At 57.5% G+C, this 16,234-nt stretch overlaps 1 protein-coding gene across 1 annotated transcript in view; it reads left to right on the plus strand.

Moving 5' to 3' along the window:
- LOC134340209 (aggrecan core protein-like) overlaps window positions 1-16,234 on the plus strand; it is a 166,713-nt gene that overhangs the window by 69,584 nt on the left and 80,895 nt on the right. The window contains exons 3-5 of the mRNA XM_063037185.1: window positions 711-3,936; window positions 5,905-5,959; window positions 6,069-6,127. Of these exons, the coding sequence (XP_062893255.1) occupies window positions 711-3,936; window positions 5,905-5,959; window positions 6,069-6,127 (3,340 nt within the window). The remainder of the gene's footprint in view (window positions 1-710; window positions 3,937-5,904; window positions 5,960-6,068; window positions 6,128-16,234) is intronic.

The following is a 16,234-nucleotide window of genomic DNA, read 5'->3' on the forward strand; positions in this document are numbered from 1 at the left end:
CGCTCTGTGTCTGACCCCGGGAGTGTGCGACGGGACGGTGCGGGGGGAGATTCACTCTGTGTCTGACCCCGGGAGTGTGTGATGGGACGGTGTGGAGGGAGATTCACTCTGTGTCTGACCCCGGGAGTGTGTGATGGGACGGTGTGGAGGGAGATTCGCTCTGTGTCTGACCCCGGGAGTTTGTGATGGGACGGTGTGGATGGAGATTCACTCTGTGTCTGACTCCGGGCGTGTGTGATGGGACGGTGTGGAGAGAGATTCACTGTGTGTCTGACCCCGGGAGTGTGTGATGGGACGGTGTGGAGGGGGATTCACTCTGTGTCTGACCCCGGGAGTGTGTGATGGGACGGTGTGGAGGGAGATTCACTCTGTGTCTGACCCCGGGAGTGTGTGATGTGACGGTGTGGAGGGAGATTCACTCTGTGTCTGACCCCGGGAGTGTGTGATGGGACCGTGTGGAGGGAGATTCACTCTGTGTCTGACCCCGGGAGTGTGTGATAGGACGGTGGGCAGGGAGATTCACTCTGTGTCTGACCTCGGGAGTGTGTGATGGGACGGTGTGGAGGGAGATTCACTGTGTGTCTGACCTCGGGAGTGTGTGATGGGACGGTGTGGAGGGAGATTCACTGTGTGTCTGACCCCGGGAGTGTGTGATTGGACGGTGTGGAGGGAGATCTCTGCCCTCTGACCCTTGTCTCTGTTCCCCCCAGGCCTCTCTGGACATGGATCTGACTGACGTTCCTTGGGACCCTGGTCTCGCTGTGGATTTTGAGGAGACAAACTGGGCAGAGATCCCTCACCCTTCGCTCTCTCAACAGGGAGATCTTCTTTGCCTCGATTCCTCTCCGGTAGATGTCATGATGGATTTCCCGTCGGTCGGCTCCAACCCAGAGAGCTGCGATCTGTTCCTGCCTTTCCCGATGCATCCCTCCGACCCTCCAGTCTCCGAAGAGGGCCTTCCAGATCTTGCCCAATTGGAGGGATCCGGTCCCATTGCCCCGCCATCCCTGATTGGCCGGGGACAGCCAGATGCCTTCCAATCACCGTCCTCCAGTCCCACTGCCCCGCCATCCCCGATTGGCCAGGGACAGCCAGATGCCTTCCAATCACCATCCTCCAGTCCCACTGCCCCGCCATCCCCGATTGGCCAGGGACAGCCAGATGCCTTCCAATCAGCATCCTCCAGTCCCACTGCCCCGCCATCCCCGATTGGCCTGGGACAGCCAGATGCCTTCCAATCACCATCCTCCTGTCCCACTGCCCCGCCATCCCCGATTGGCCTGGGACAGCCAGATGCCTTCCAATCACCATCCTCCAGTCCCACACCCCCGCCATCCCCGATTGGCCTGGGACAGCCAGATGCCTTCCAATCACCATCCTCCAGTCCCACTGCTCCGCCATCCCCGATTGGCCAGGGACAGCCAGATGCCTTCCAATCACCATCCTCCAGTCCCACTGCCCCGCCATCCCCGATTGGCCAGGGACAGACAGATGCCTTCCAATCACCATCCTCCTGTCCCACTGCCCCGCCATCCCCGATTGGCCAGGGACAGCCAGATGCCTTCCAATCACCCTCCTCCAGTCCCACTGCCCCGCCATCCCCGATTGGCCAGGGACAGACAGATGCCTTCCAATCACCATCCTCCAGTCCCACACCCCCGCCATCCCCGATTGGCCTGGGACAGCCAGATGCCTTCCAATCACCATCCTCCAGTCCCACTGCTCCGCCATCCCCGATTGGCCAGGGACAGCCAGATGCCTTCCAATCACCATCCCCCAGTCCCACTGCCCCGCCATCCCCGATTGGCCAGGGACAGACAGATGCCTTCCAATCACCATCCTCCTGTCCCACTGCCCCGCCATCCCCGATTGGCCAGGGACAGCCAGATGCCTTCCAATCACCATCCTCCAGTCCCACTGCCCCGCCATCCCCGATTGGCCAGGGACAGCCAGATGCCTTCCAATCACCATCCTCCAGTCCCAGTGCCCCGCCATCCCCGATTGGCCAGGGACAGCCAGATGCCTTCCAATCACCTTCCTCCAGTCCCACTGCCCCGCCATCCGTGATTGGCCAGGGACAGCCAGATGCCTTCCAATCAGTATCCTCCAGTCCCACTGCCCCGCCATCCCCGATTGGCCAGGGACAGCCAGATGTCCTCCAATCACAGTCCTCCAATCTCTCAGCACCGCCATCGCTGATTGGCCGGCTACTTACAGACAACGACCCAGAAGGTCCTGGCCTGCAAGGGGTCGCCCCTCTGCTGAGCCGCCCAGAGCTGAACGGTGTCGGAAGCCCTCTGCCGATTGGCCGAGGGGTCGACGGCCCCCAGCCCGGCCAGCTGAGCCCAGCCATTGGTCCGGAGCGTCCCCACTCCCCGTCCAATGAATGTGTCCCGGAGCAGGCTGACCCGATTGGTCAGGGGCCCGCGGATCCCTCCCCCGGCGTCCCGGCCACAGGGAGGGGCCTCGCGTTTGGCCAGGAGCTGCCTGGAGCGTCACTGGACGCGGACTGCTCCGAGGGGGCTCCCTCCATTGGCCACGCTGGTCGAGAAAGCACCGGGCCGTCGCTGGGCGATCACTGGGCGATCGAGAGGACGCACCCGATTGGTGGAGAGCTCGCTGGGTTGCCATTGGGCGAGCGCCCGGCTGAAAGGGGGCCTTCCATTGGCCAAGACCTCGCTGGCCCAGCATTGGGTGGCCACCGTGTTGAATCGGCTCATCCGATTGGCCAGGGACTCTCTGACCCCTCGTCGGACGATGAAGACATTCAGCGGCCTCGTGCCGCTGGTGAAGAGCTCGCTGGGTTGCCATTGGACGGCCGCGACGTCGGACGGACCCGTCCCATTGGCCGGGAGCCGACGTGGGGTCAGGAGGACGCCGAGAGGACCCGCGTGATTGGTGAAGAGCTCCACGGGTCGTCATCAGGCGGCGACCACATCGAAACGGTTTGTTATATCCGCCAGGAGGTCACCGCCTCCGCACCGGGCGGCCAGCGCACGGAACAGACCTGCCCAATGGGTGAAGAGATTGCTGGATTACGGGGACACCACATCACAAGGACTCATTCCATTGGGCAAGAGCACACTGAGTCACTATTGGACGACCTCCACGTTGAAAGGACTCACCCCATTGGCCAGCAGCTGACTGGATTGCCATTGGAGGACCACCAGAATGAAAGGGCTCACTCCATTGGCCAGCAGCTGAGTGAATTACCCTGGGAGGACCACCACAATGAAAGGGCTCACTCCATTGGCCAGCAGCTGATTGAATTACCCTGGGAGGACCACCACAATGAAAGGGCTCACTCCATTGGCCAGCAGCTGATTGAATTACCATTGGAGGACCACCAGAATGAAAGGGCTCACTCCATTGGCCGAGGGCTCTCGGCGCTGACCCCGGGTGACCAGAGCACCGGGAGGGCGCCCCCTACGGGTCGGGAAGACCTTGGCGACCACCCTGCTGACGGAGATCTGGGCGGCGGCCATTCGGAGGGGGCTCCAGGGGCGAAGGGCGGGCAGGCGGAGAGGGCCCGCAGGATTAGCGGAGGCCCCCAGGACCCCCGCCACGGACAGGAGGAGTGGGGAGGGGACGAGGTGGTGGACGGGGCCGGGGGCAAGGTGCAGGTCTACTTCCTGGTGGGCTGCCCCGAGGGGCGCAAGGAGGAGGAGGAGGGGTACCGGAAGAGGGCCTCCACCCTGCCCGCGGGGACAGCCGGCCCGGTGGGCGGCCCGCGGAGGGGCCGGCCCTCCATGCAGAGGCAGGACGCGCTGGTGGGGCACCTGCCCCTGGCCAAGTCCAGCAGCTGCCCCGAGCCGGAGGACGGGGCAGCCCGGGAGACGGCGGCGGCTGGGGAGCGGCCGGAGGCGCGGAACGGGTCGCGGGACTGGCACCGCCGGGGCATCCGGAGGCCCTCGCTGGCCACCGTCACCACGCAAGGCGAGTTGGCGGGTGGCACGTCGGGCGCGCGGGGGGCACGGGGACCGTACGGAGTAGAACGTAGTGTGTAGAGCTCAGAGTGGCGCGGAACGCAGGCACTATGGTGTAGAACGCAGGGCTGGGTAGAACGTAGACCCTACGGCGTAGAACGTGGTGCGTAGACCTCAGAGTGGCGCGGAACGCAGGCACTACGGTGTAGAACGCGGGGCTGGGTAGAACGTAGACCCTACGGCGTAGAACGTGGTGCGTAGAGCTCAGAGTGGCGCTGAACGCAGGCACTACGGTGTAGAACGCGGGGCTGGGTAGAACGTAGACCCTACGGCGTAGAACGTGGTGCGTAGAGCTCAGAGTGGCGCTGAACGCAGGCACTACGGTGTAGAACGCGGGGCTGGGTAGAACGTAGACCCTACGGCGTAGAACGTAGTGCGTAGAGCTCAGAGTGGTGCGGAACGCAGGCACTACGGTGTAGAACGCGGGGCTGGGTAGAACGTAGACCCTACGGCGTAGAACGTGGTGCGTAGAGCTCAGAGTGGCGCTGAACGCAGGCACTACGGTGTAGAACGCGGGGCTGGGTAGAACGTAGACCCTACGGCGTAGAACGTAGTGCGTAGAGCTCAGAGTGGTGCGGAACGCAGGCACTACGGTGTAAAACGCGGGGCTGGGTAGAACGTAGACCCTACGGCGTAGAACGTGGTGCGTAGAGCTCAGAGTGGCGCGGAACGCAGGCAGTACGGTGTAGAACGCGGGGCTGGGTAGAACGTAGACCCTACGGCGTAGAACGTGGTGCGTAGAGCTCAGAGTGGCGCAGAACGCAGGCACTACAGTGTAGAACGCGGGGCTGGGTAGAACGTAGACCCTACGGCGTAGAACGTGGTGCGTAGAGCTCAGAGTGGCGCAGAACGCAGGCACTACGGTGTAGAACGCGGGGCTGGGTAGAACGTAGACCCTACGGCGTAGAACGTGGTGCGTAGAGCTCAGAGTGGCGCGGAACGCAGGCACTACGGTGTAGAACGCGGGGCTGGGTAGAACGTAGACCCTACGGCGTAGAACGTGGTGCGTAGAGCTCAGAGTGGCGCGGAACGCAGGCACTACGGTGTAGAACGCGGGGCTGGGTAGAACGTAGACCCTACGGCGTAGAACGTAGTGCGTAGAGCTCAGAGTGGTGCGGAACGCAGGCACTACGGTGTAAAACGCAGGGCTGGGTAGAACGTAGACCCTACGGCGTAGAACGTAGTGCGTAGAGCTCAGAGTGGCGCGGAACGCAGGCAGTACGGTGTAGAACGCGGGGCTGGGTAGAACGTAGACCCTACGGCGTAGAACGTGGTGCGTAGAGCTCAGAGTGGCGCGGAACGCAGGCACTACGGTGTAGAACGCGGGGCTGGGTAGAACGTAGACCCTACGGCGTAGAACGTGGTGCGTAGAGCTCAGAGTGGCGCAGAACGCAGGCACTACGGTGTAGAACGCGGGGCTGGGTAGAACGTAGACCCTACGGCGTAGAACGTAGTGCGTAGAGCTCAGAGTGGCGCGGAACGCAGGCACTACGGTGTAAAACGCAGGGCTGGGTAGAACGTAGACCCTACGGCGTAGAACGTAGTGCGTAGAGCTCAGAGTGGCGCGGAACGCAGGCAGTACGGTGTAGAACGCGGGGCTGGGTAGAACGTAGACCCTACGGCGTAGAACGTGGTGCGTAGAGCTCAGAGTGGCGCGGAACGCAGGCACTACGGTGTAGAACGCAGGGCTGGGTAGAACGTAGACCCTACGGCGTAGAACGTGGAGCCCCGTAGAGCGTAGAATGACATAGAACATAAGACAACACGGAACGGACCGTAGAACCGTGCGGGACGTAGAAAATCACAGAGGGTCAAACGTACCGCGCGTAGACGCCACAGAGTAGGGCTCCCGGGCTGGGGTGGGCCAGGAGGGGCTGGGACCAGTCCTGCTGACGGGCCTGTGTGTCTCTCTCTGCAGGCGGCAAGGAGCAGAAAGTGGCGAGCGGCTCTCAGGCCGAGACGCAGGACGCAGGGTGCGTAGACACACAGACCCCCTCCCCCTCCGTCCGATCCGCTGGCGCGCGTTGAGGGCGTTTCCAGGGCAGCGGCTAACCTCGGAGTTTTTCTTCCCCTCCCTTGTAGGGGTTCCGGGCCCAGCGCGATTGTCCTCCGTCGCAGAGAGTCCAGGATCCTGCAAATCTGTAAGGCAGATCTTTCCTCGGTTTCTCTCTCAGCCTTAATCTCCTCCCTCTCTCACTTCACCCCCTCTCACTTACCCCTCTCTCCCCCCCAACGAGGGAGCGTGCGATAGTGGGCCCTGCTTCTGGGGGATGGGACAGGACAGGCAACGGAAGTTTGAGTCGGTGCCTGTCGCAATGAAAGGTCAAGGTACCAAGTTTCGGGAGCCCGGCGGGGACCCCGTTAAGGAAGAGGAGGCGCGTAGCTGGTAGACTTCATTGTCGCCAAACAATTGGTACTAGAACGTACAATCATCACAGCGATATTTGATTCTGCGCTTCCCGCTCCCTGGAGTACAAATATTAAATATTTTTTAAAATAGTAAAAATCAGTAAATATTAAAAATTTAAATTATAAATCATAAATAGAAAATGGGAAGTAAGGTAGCGCAAAAAAACCGAGAGGCAGGTCCGGATATCTGGAGGGTACGGCCCAGATCCGGGTCAGGATCCGTTCAGCAGTCTTATCACAGTCGGAGAGAAGCTGTTCCCAAATCTGGCCGTACGAGTCTTCAAGCTCCTGAGCCTTCTCCCGGAGGGAAGAGGGACGAAAAGTGTGTTGGCTGGGTGGGTCGTGTCCTTGATTATCCTGGCAGCACTGCTCCGACAGCGTGCGGTGTAAAGTGAGTCCACGGACGGAAGATTGGTCTGTGTGATGCGCTGGGCTGTGTTCACAATCTTCTGCAGCTTCTTCCGGTCTTGGACAGGACAACTTCCGTACCAGGTTGTGATGCACCCCAGAAGAATGCTTTCTACGGTGCGTCTATAAAAATTAGTGAGGGTTTTAGGGGACAGGCCAAATTTCTTTAGTTTTCTCAGGAAGTAAAGGTGCTGGTGGGCCTTCTTGGCAGTGAACTCTGCTTGGTTGGACCAAGTCAGGTCATTTGTGATATTGACCCCGAGGAACTTAAAGGTATAGGTAGGTAGGAACAAATGAGGTGCTTGTGGGTTGTAATAAATGCTTCAGAAAGAGATCGGGAGCCTCACAGAAGGCCTGAGGTCGCTAAGAGATCGGGAGCCTCACAGAAGGCCTGAGGTCGCTAAGAGATCGGGAGCCTCACAGAAGGCCTGAGGTCGCTAAGAGATCGGGAGCCTCACAGAAGGCCTGAGGTCGCTTCAGCAGAGAAGATGAGGGGAGACTGCTGAGGGATCCTACAGATACGCGAAGAGCAAAGAGAATAGCAAAGGGACTAAACTGGTCCCCTGAAAGTCCAGATTAGTAATCTGTGTGTGGAGCTAAAAGAGATGGGGGGGGGGGAGGAGATCGCAGATGGACTCTTTGCATCTGTGTCTCAGGAGACGGACGCAGAGTCCGTAGAGGTGAGACAAAGTGGCACCAACTTCATGGACCCTGGACAGATTACAGAGGAGGGGGTGTTTGCTGTCTCGAGGACTGGAGGATGGACAACATTGCACCCCCCACCCCGCCCGTTTAAGAAAGGCTCTAAACATAGACCAGGAAATCGTAGGCAGCAGAGCCTGAAATCAGCGGTGGGAAAGTTGTTGGCAGACATCCCACCTCTCCCGGAAGTTCCGGGAGTCTCCTGCACGTTGATAGCGGCTCCCTGACGCCCGGAAGTTACACAGAGTATCCCGGAAATCGATTTTTTTTTAAGAGGCCTGATTGGTCTCTCTTCGTGCTAAGTAGGCCTACCGGTTTTCTCCGCGGGCGGGCTTTACAGTCGACCTCAAAGATAGTGGACAGAGTTGCCCGCTGCACTGTTTGCAACAGTGACTTTTCTATTGCCCCTGGTGGGTTAAAATTTTAACAACATGTTGAGGTGAGTTTAATAGGTGTCATTCGTCCATTCGCGTAGCTGACGTTATTTAAACTAGCCGGCTGGCTGCTAAGGAGCTACTCTATTGATGTCCTACATGATGGGGCCGAACTCCCTCTACACTTGCTTAAAGTTGTAATAGAACAAACATGATAATATAATATAAGTACATATATTAAAGTCACATTTTCTGCACATTCCCAACTTGGTCTACGTCACCATGTTCTTTCTCCTGCGGGCTTTCTCAGCGAATCTACAGAGCAGTAACTGCAAACACAGTCAATGGAAGACACAGTTGGCAAGTGCAGATATAAATAAATATCAACAAGTAACAAGGGCATGAATGAGCGAGATAACAGAGTCCTTAAATGAGTGCAGCTATCCCCTTTTGTTCAGGAACCTGATGGTTGAGGGGGAATAACTGTCCCTGAACCTGGTGGTGTGGGTCCTGAGGCTCCTGTACCTCCTTCCTGATGGTTGAGGGGGTGATAACTGTCCCTGAACCTGGTGGTGTGGGTCCTGAGGCTCCTGTACCTCCTTCCTGATGGTTGAGGGGTGATAACTGTCACTGAACCTGGTGGTGTGGGTCCTGAGGCTCCTGTACCTCCTTCCTGATGGTTGAGGGGTTACTAACTGTCCCTGAACCTGGTGGTGTGGGTCCTGAGGCTCCTGTACCCCCTTCCTGATGGTTGAGGGGTAATAACTGTCCCTGAACCTGGTGGTGTGGGTCCTGAGGCTCCTGTACCTCCTTCCTGATGGTTGAGGGGTGATAACTGTCCCTGAACCTGGTGGTGTGGGTCCTGAGGCTCCTGTACCTTCTTCCTGATGGTTGAGGGGTAATAACTGTCCCTGAACCTGGTGGTGTGGGTCCTGAGGCTCCTGTACCTCCTTCCTGATGGTTGAGGGGTAATAACTGTTCCTGAACCTGGTGGTGTGGGTCCTGAGGCTCCTGTACCTCCTTCCTGATGGTTGAGGGGGTAATAACGGTCCCTGAACCTGGTGGTGTGGGTCCTGAGGCTCCTGTACCTCCTTCCTGATGGTTGAGGGGTGATAACTGTCCTTGAACCTGGTGGGTGGGTCGTAAGGCTCCTGTACCTCCTTCCTGATGGTTGAGGGGTAATAACTGTCCCTGAACCTGGTGGTGTGGGTCCTGAGGCTCCTGTATCTTCCTGATGGTTGAGAGGTGATAACTGTCCCTGAACCTGGTGGTGTGGGTCCTGAGGCTCCTGTATCTTCCTGATGGTTGAGGGGTGATAACTGTCCCTGAACCTGGTGGTGCGGGTCCAGAGGCTCCTGTACCTCCTTCCTGATGGTTGAGGGGATGATAACTGTCCCTGAACCTGGTGGAGTGGGTCCTGAGGCTCCTGTACCTCCTTCCTGATGGTTGAGGGGTAATAACGGTCCCTGAACCTGGTGGTGTGGGTCCTGAGGCTCCTGTACCTCCTTCCTGATGGTTGAGGGGTGATAACTGTTCCTGAACCTGGTGGTGTGGGTCCTGAGGCTCCTGTACCTCCTTCCTGATGGTTGAGGGGATGATAACTGTCCCTGAACCTGGTGGTGGGGGTCCTGAGGCTCCTGTACCTCCTTCCTGATGGTTGAGGGGGTGATAACTGTCCCTGAACCTGGTGGTGTGGGTCCTGAGGCTCCTGTACCTCCTTCCTGATGGTTGAGGGGCGATAAATGTTCCTGAACCTGCTGGTGTGGGTCCTGAGGCTCCTGTACCTCCTTCCTGATGGTTGAGGGGCGATAACTGTCCCTGAACCTGGTGGTGTGGGTCCTGAGGCAACTGTACCTCCTTCCTGATGGTTGAGGGGTGATAACTGTCTCTGAACCTGGTGGTGTGGGTCCTGAGGCTCCTATACCTCCTTCCTGATGGTTGAGGGGTTAATAACTGTCCCTGAACCTGGTGGTGTGGGTCCTGAGGCTCCTGTACCGCCTTCCTGATGGTTCAGGGGGTAATAACGGTTCCTGAACCTGGTGATGTGGGTCCTGAAGCTCCTGTACCTCCTTCCTGATGGTTGAGGGGTAATAACTGTCCCTGAACCTGGTGGTGTGGGTCCTGAGGCTCCTGTACCCCCTTCCTGATGGTTGAGGGGTAATAACTGTCCCTGAACCTGGTGGTGTGGGTCCTGAGGCTCCTGTACCTCCTTCCTGTTGGTTGAGGGGTGATAACTGTCCCTGAACCTGGTGGTGTGTGTCCTGAGGCTCCTGTATCTTCCTGATGGGTGAGAGGTAATAACTGTCCCTGAACCTGGTGGTGTGGGTCCTGAGGCTCCTGTACCTCCTTCCTGATGGTTGAGGGGATGATAACTGTCCCTGAACCTGGTGGTGTGGGTCCTGAGGCTCCTGTACCTCCTTCCTGATGGTTGAGGGGATGATAACTGTCCCTGAACCTGGTGGTGTGGGTCCTGAGGCTCCTGTACCTCCTTCCTGATGGTTGAGGGGGTGATAACTGTCCCTGAACCTGGTGGTGTGGGTCCTTAGGCTCCGGTACCTCCTTCCTGATGGTTGAGGAGGTGATAACTGTCCCTGAACCTGGTGGTGTGGGTCCTGAGGCTCCTGTACCTCCTTCCTGATGGTTGTGTGGTAATAACGGTCCCTGAACTTGGTGGTGTGGGTCCTGAGGCTCTTGTACCTCCTTCCTGATGGTTGAGGGGTGATAACTGTCCCTGAACCTGGTGGTGTGGGTCCTGAGGCTCCTGTACCTCCTTCCTGATGGTTGAGGGGTAATAACTGTCCCTGAACTTGGTGGTGTGGGTCCTGAGGCTCTTGTACCTCCTTCCTGATGGTTGAGGGGTGATAACTGTCCCTGAACCTGGTGGTGTGGGTCCTGAGGCTCCTGTACCTCCTTCCTGATGGTTGAGGGGTAATAACTGTCCCTGAACCTGGTGGTGTGGGTCCTGAGGCTCCTGTACCTCCTTCCTGATGGTTGAGGGGTAATAACTGTCACTGAACCTGGTGGTGTGGGTCCTGAGGCTCCTGTACCTCCTTCCTGATGGTTCAGGGGGTAATAACGGTTCCTGAACCTGGTGGTGTGGGTCCTGAGGCTCCTGTACCTTCTTCCTGATGGTTGAGGGGTAATAACTGTCCCTGAACCTGGTGGTGTGGGTCCTGAGGCTCCTGTACCCCCTTCCTGATGGTTGAGGGGTAATAACTGTCCCTGAACCTGGTGGTGTGGGTCCTGAGGCTCCTGTACCTCCTTCCTGTTGGTTGAGGGGTGATAACTGTCCCTGAACCTGGTGGTGTGTGTCCTGAGGCTCCTGTATCTTCCTGATGGGTGAGAGGTAATAACTGTCCCTGAACCTGGTGGTGTGGGTCCTGAGGCTCCTGTACCTCCTTCCTGATGGTTGAGGGATAATAACTGTCCCTGAACCTGGTGGTGTGGGTCCTGAGGCTCCTGTACCTCCTTCCTGATGGTTGAGGGGATGATAACTGTCCCTGAACCTGGTGGTGTGGGTCCTGAGGCTCCTGTACTTCCTTCCTGATGGTTGAGGGGGTGATAACTGTCCCTGAACCTGGTGGTGTGGGTCCTGAGGCTCTTGTACCTCCTTCCTGATGGTTGAGGGGTGATAACTGTCCCTGAACCTGGTGGTGTGGGTCCTGAGGCTCCTGTACCTCCTTCCTGATGGTTGTGTGGTAATAACTGTCCCTGAACTTGGTGGTGTGGGTCCTGAGTCTCCTGCACCTCCTTCCTGATGGTTGTGGGGTAATAACTGTCCCTGAACTTGGTGGTGTGGGTCCTGAGGCTCTTGTACCTCCTTCCTGATGGTTGAGGGGTGATAACTGTCCCTGAACCTAGTGGTGTGGGTCCTGAGTCTCCTGTACCTCCTTCCTGATGGTTGAGGGGTTAATAACTGTCCCTGAACCTGGTAGTGTGGGTCCTGAGGCTCCTGTACCTCCTTCCTGATGGTTGAGGGGTGATAACTGTCCCTGAACCTGGTGGTGTGGGTCCTGAGGCTCCTGTACCTCCTTCCTGATGGTTGAGGGGTGATAACTGTCCCTGAACCTGGTGGTGTGGGTCCTGCGGCTCCTGTACCTCCTTCCTGATGGTTGAGGGGTGATAACTGTCCCTGAACCTGGTGGTGTGGGTCCTGAGGCTCTTGTACCTCCTTCCTGATGGTTGAGGGGTGATAACTGTCCCTGAACCTGGTGGTGTGGGTCCTGAGGCTCCTGTACCTCCTTCCTGATGGTTGTGTGGTAATAACTGTCCCTGAACTTGGTGGTGTGGGTCCTGAGTCTCCTGCACCTCCTTCCTGATGGTTGTGGGGTAATAACTGTCCCTGAACTTGGTGGTGTGGGTCCTGAGGCTCTTGTACCTCCTTCCTGACGGTTGAGGGGGTAATAACTGTCCCTGAACCTGGTGGTGTGAGTCCTGAGGCTCCTGTACCTCCTTCCTGATGGTTGAGGGGTGATAACTGTCCCTGAACCTGGTAGTGTGGGTCCTGAGGCTCCTGTACCTCCTTCCTGACGGTTGAGGGGGTAATAACTGTCCCTGAACCTGGTGGTGTGAGTCCTGAGGCTCCTGTACCTCCTTCCTGATGGTTGAGGGGGTAATAACTGTCCCTGAACCTGGTGGTGTGAGTCCTGAGGCTCCTGTACCTCCTTCCTGATGGTTGAGGGGTGATAACTGTCCCTGAACCTGGTGTCCTGAGGCTCCTGTACCTCCTTCCTGATGGTTGAGCGGTGATAACTGTCCCTGAACCTGGTGGTGTGAGTCCTGAGGCTCCTGTATCTTCCTGATGGTTGAGCGGTGATAACTGTCCCTGAACCTGGTGGTGTGGGTCCTGAGGCTCCTGTATCTTCCTGATGGTTGAGGGGATGATAACTGTCCCTGAACCTGGTGGAGTGGGTCCTGAGGCTCCTGTACCTCCTTCCTGATGGTTGAGGGGTAATAACGGTCCCTGAACCTGGTGGTGTGGGTCCTGAGGCTCCTGTACCTCCTTCCTGATGGTTGAGGGGTGATAACTGTTCCTGAACCTGGTGGTGTGGGTCCTGAGGCTCCTGTACCTCCTTCCTGATGGTTGAGGGGATGATAACTGTCCCTGAACCTGGTGGTGGGGGTCCTGAGGCTCCTGTACCTCCTTCCTGATGGTTGAGGGGGTGATAACTGTCCCTGAACCTGGTGGTGTGGGTCCTGAGGCAACTGTACCTCCTTCCTGATGGTTGAGGGGTGATAACTGTCTCTGAACCTGGTGGTGTGGGTCCTGAAGCTCCTATACCTCCTTCCTGATGGTTGAGGGGTTAATAACTGTCCCTGAACCTGGTGGTGTGGGTCCTGAGGCTCCTGTACCTCCTTCCTGATGGTTCAGGGGGTAATAACGGTTCCTGAACCTGGTGGTGTGGGTCCTGAAGCTCCTGTACCTCCTTCCTGATGGTTGAGGGGTAATAACTGTCCCTGAACCTGGTGGTGTGGGTCCTGAGGCTCCTGTACCCCCTTCCTGATGGTTGTGGGGTAATAACTGTCCCTGAACTTGGTGGTGTGGGTCCTGAGGCTCCTGTACCTCCTTCCTGTTGGTTGAGGGGTGATAACTGTCCCTGAACCTGGTGGTGTGTGTCCTGAGGCTCCTGTATCTTCCTGATGGGTGAGAGGTAATAACTGTCCCTGAACCTGGTGGTGTGGGTCCTGAGGCTCCTGTACCTCCTTCCTGATGGTTGAGGGGTTGATAACTGTCCCTGAACCTGGTGGTGTGGGTCCTGAGGCTCCTGTACCTCCTTCCTGATGGTTGAGGGGATGATAACTGTCCCTGAACCTGGTGGTGTGGGTCCTGAGGCTCCTGTACCTCCTTCCTGTTGGTTGAGGGGGTGATAACTGTCCCTGAACCTGGTGGTGTGGGTCCTTAGGCTCCGGTACCTCCTTCCTGATGGTTGAGGAGGTGATAACTGTCCCTGAACCTGGTGGTGTGGGTCCTGAGGCTCCTGTACCTCCTTCCTGATGGTTGTGTGGTAATAACTGTCCCTGAACTTGGTGGTGTGGGTCCTGAGGCTCTTGTACCTCCTTCCTGATGGTTGAGGGGTGATAACTGTCCCTGAACCTGGTGGTGTGGGTCCTGAGGCTCCTGTACCTCCTTCCTGATGGTTGAGGGGTAATAACTGTCCCTGAACTTGGTGGTGTGGGTCCTGAGGCTCTTGTACCTCCTTCCTGATGGTTGAGGGGTGATAACTGTCCCTGAACCTGGTGGTGTGGGTCCTGAGGCTCCTGTACCTCCTTCCTGATGGTTGAGGGGTAATAACTGTCCCTGAACCTGGTGGTGTGGGTCCTGAGGCTCCTGTACCTCCTTCCTGATGGTTGAGGGGTAATAACTGTCACTGAACCTGGTGGTGTGGGTCCTGAGGCTCCTGTACCTCCTTCCTGATGGTTCAGGGGGTAATAACGGTTCCTGAACCTGGTGGTGTGGGTCCTGAGGCTCCTGTACCTTCTTCCTGATGGTTGAGGGGTAATAACTGTCCCTGAACCTGGTGGTGTGGGTCCTGAGGCTCCTGTACCCCCTTCCTGATGGTTGAGGGGTAATAACTGTCCCTGAACCTGGTGGTGTGGGTCCTGAGGCTCCTGTACCTCCTTCCTGTTGGTTGAGGGGTGATAACTGTCCCTGAACCTGGTGGTGTGTGTCCTGAGGCTCCTGTATCTTCCTGATGGGTGAGAGGTAATAACTGTCCCTGAACCTGGTGGTGTGGGTCCTGAGGCTCCTGTACCTCCTTCCTGATGGTTGAGGGGATGATAACTGTCCCTGAACCTGGTGGTGTGGGTCCTGAGGCTCCTGTACCTCCTTCCTGATGGTTGAGGGGATGATAACTGTCCCTGAACCTGGTGGTGTGGGTCCTGAGGCTCCTGTACCTCCTTCCTGATGGTTGAGGGGGTGATAACTGTCCCTGAACCTGGTGGTGTGGGTCCTTAGGCTCCGGTACCTCCTTCCTGATGGTTGAGGAGGTGATAACTGTCCCTGAACCTGGTGGTGTGGGTCCTGAGGCTCCTGTACCTCCTTCCTGATGGTTGTGTGGTAATAACGGTCCCTGAACTTGGTGGTGTGGGTCCTGAGGCTCTTGTACCTCCTTCCTGATGGTTGAGGGGTGATAACTGTCCCTGAACCTGGTGGTGTGGGTCCTGAGGCTCCTGTACCTCCTTCCTGATGGTTGAGGGGTAATAACTGTCCCTGAACTTGGTGGTGTGGGTCCTGAGGCTCTTGTACCTCCTTCCTGATGGTTGAGGGGTGATAACTGTCCCTGAACCTGGTGGTGTGGGTCCTGAGGCTCCTGTACCTCCTTCCTGATGGTTGAGGGGTAATAACTGTCCCTGAACCTGGTGGTGTGGGTCCTGAGGCTCCTGTACCTCCTTCCTGATGGTTGAGGGGTAATAACTGTCACTGAACCTGGTGGTGTGGGTCCTGAGGCTCCTGTACCTCCTTCCTGATGGTTCAGGGGGTAATAACGGTTCCTGAACCTGGTGGTGTGGGTCCTGAGGCTCCTGTACCTTCTTCCTGATGGTTGAGGGGTAATAACTGTCCCTGAACCTGGTGGTGTGGGTCCTGAGGCTCCTGTACCCCCTTCCTGATGGTTGAGGGGTAATAACTGTCCCTGAACCTGGTGGTGTGGGTCCTGAGGCTCCTGTACCTCCTTCCTGTTGGTTGAGGGGTGATAACTGTCCCTGAACCTGGTGGTGTGTGTCCTGAGGCTCCTGTATCTTCCTGATGGGTGAGAGGTAATAACTGTCCCTGAACCTGGTGGTGTGGGTCCTGAGGCTCCTGTACCTCCTTCCTGATGGTTGAGGGATAATAACTGTCCCTGAACCTGGTGGTGTGGGTCCTGAGGCTCCTGTACCTCCTTCCTGATGGTTGAGGGGATGTTAACTGTCCCTGAACCTGGTGGTGTGGGTCCTGAGGCTCCTGTACTTCCTTCCTGATGGTTGAGGGGGTGATAACTGTCCCTGAACCTGGTGGTGTGGGTCCTGAGGCTCTTGTACCTCCTTCCTGATGGTTGAGGGGTGATAACTGTCCCTGAACCTGGTGGTGTGGGTCCTGAGGCTCCTGTACCTCCTTCCTGATGGTTGTGTGGTAATAACTGTCCCTGAACTTGGTGGTGTGGGTCCTGAGTCTCCTGCACCTCCTTCCTGATGGTTGTGGGGTAATAACTGTCCCTGAACTTGGTGGTGTGGGTCCTGAGGCTCTTGTACCTCCTTCCTGATGGTTGAGGGGTGATAACTGTCCCTGAACCTAGTGGTGTGGGTCCTGAGTCTCCTGTACCTCCTTCCTGATGGTTGAGGGGTTAATAACTGTCCCTGAACCTGGTAGTGTGGGTCCTG

Source organism: Mobula hypostoma, chromosome X1 (assembly GCF_963921235.1).
Source record: "Mobula hypostoma chromosome X1, sMobHyp1.1, whole genome shotgun sequence".
NCBI lineage: Eukaryota > Metazoa > Chordata > Chondrichthyes > Myliobatiformes > Myliobatidae > Mobula > Mobula hypostoma.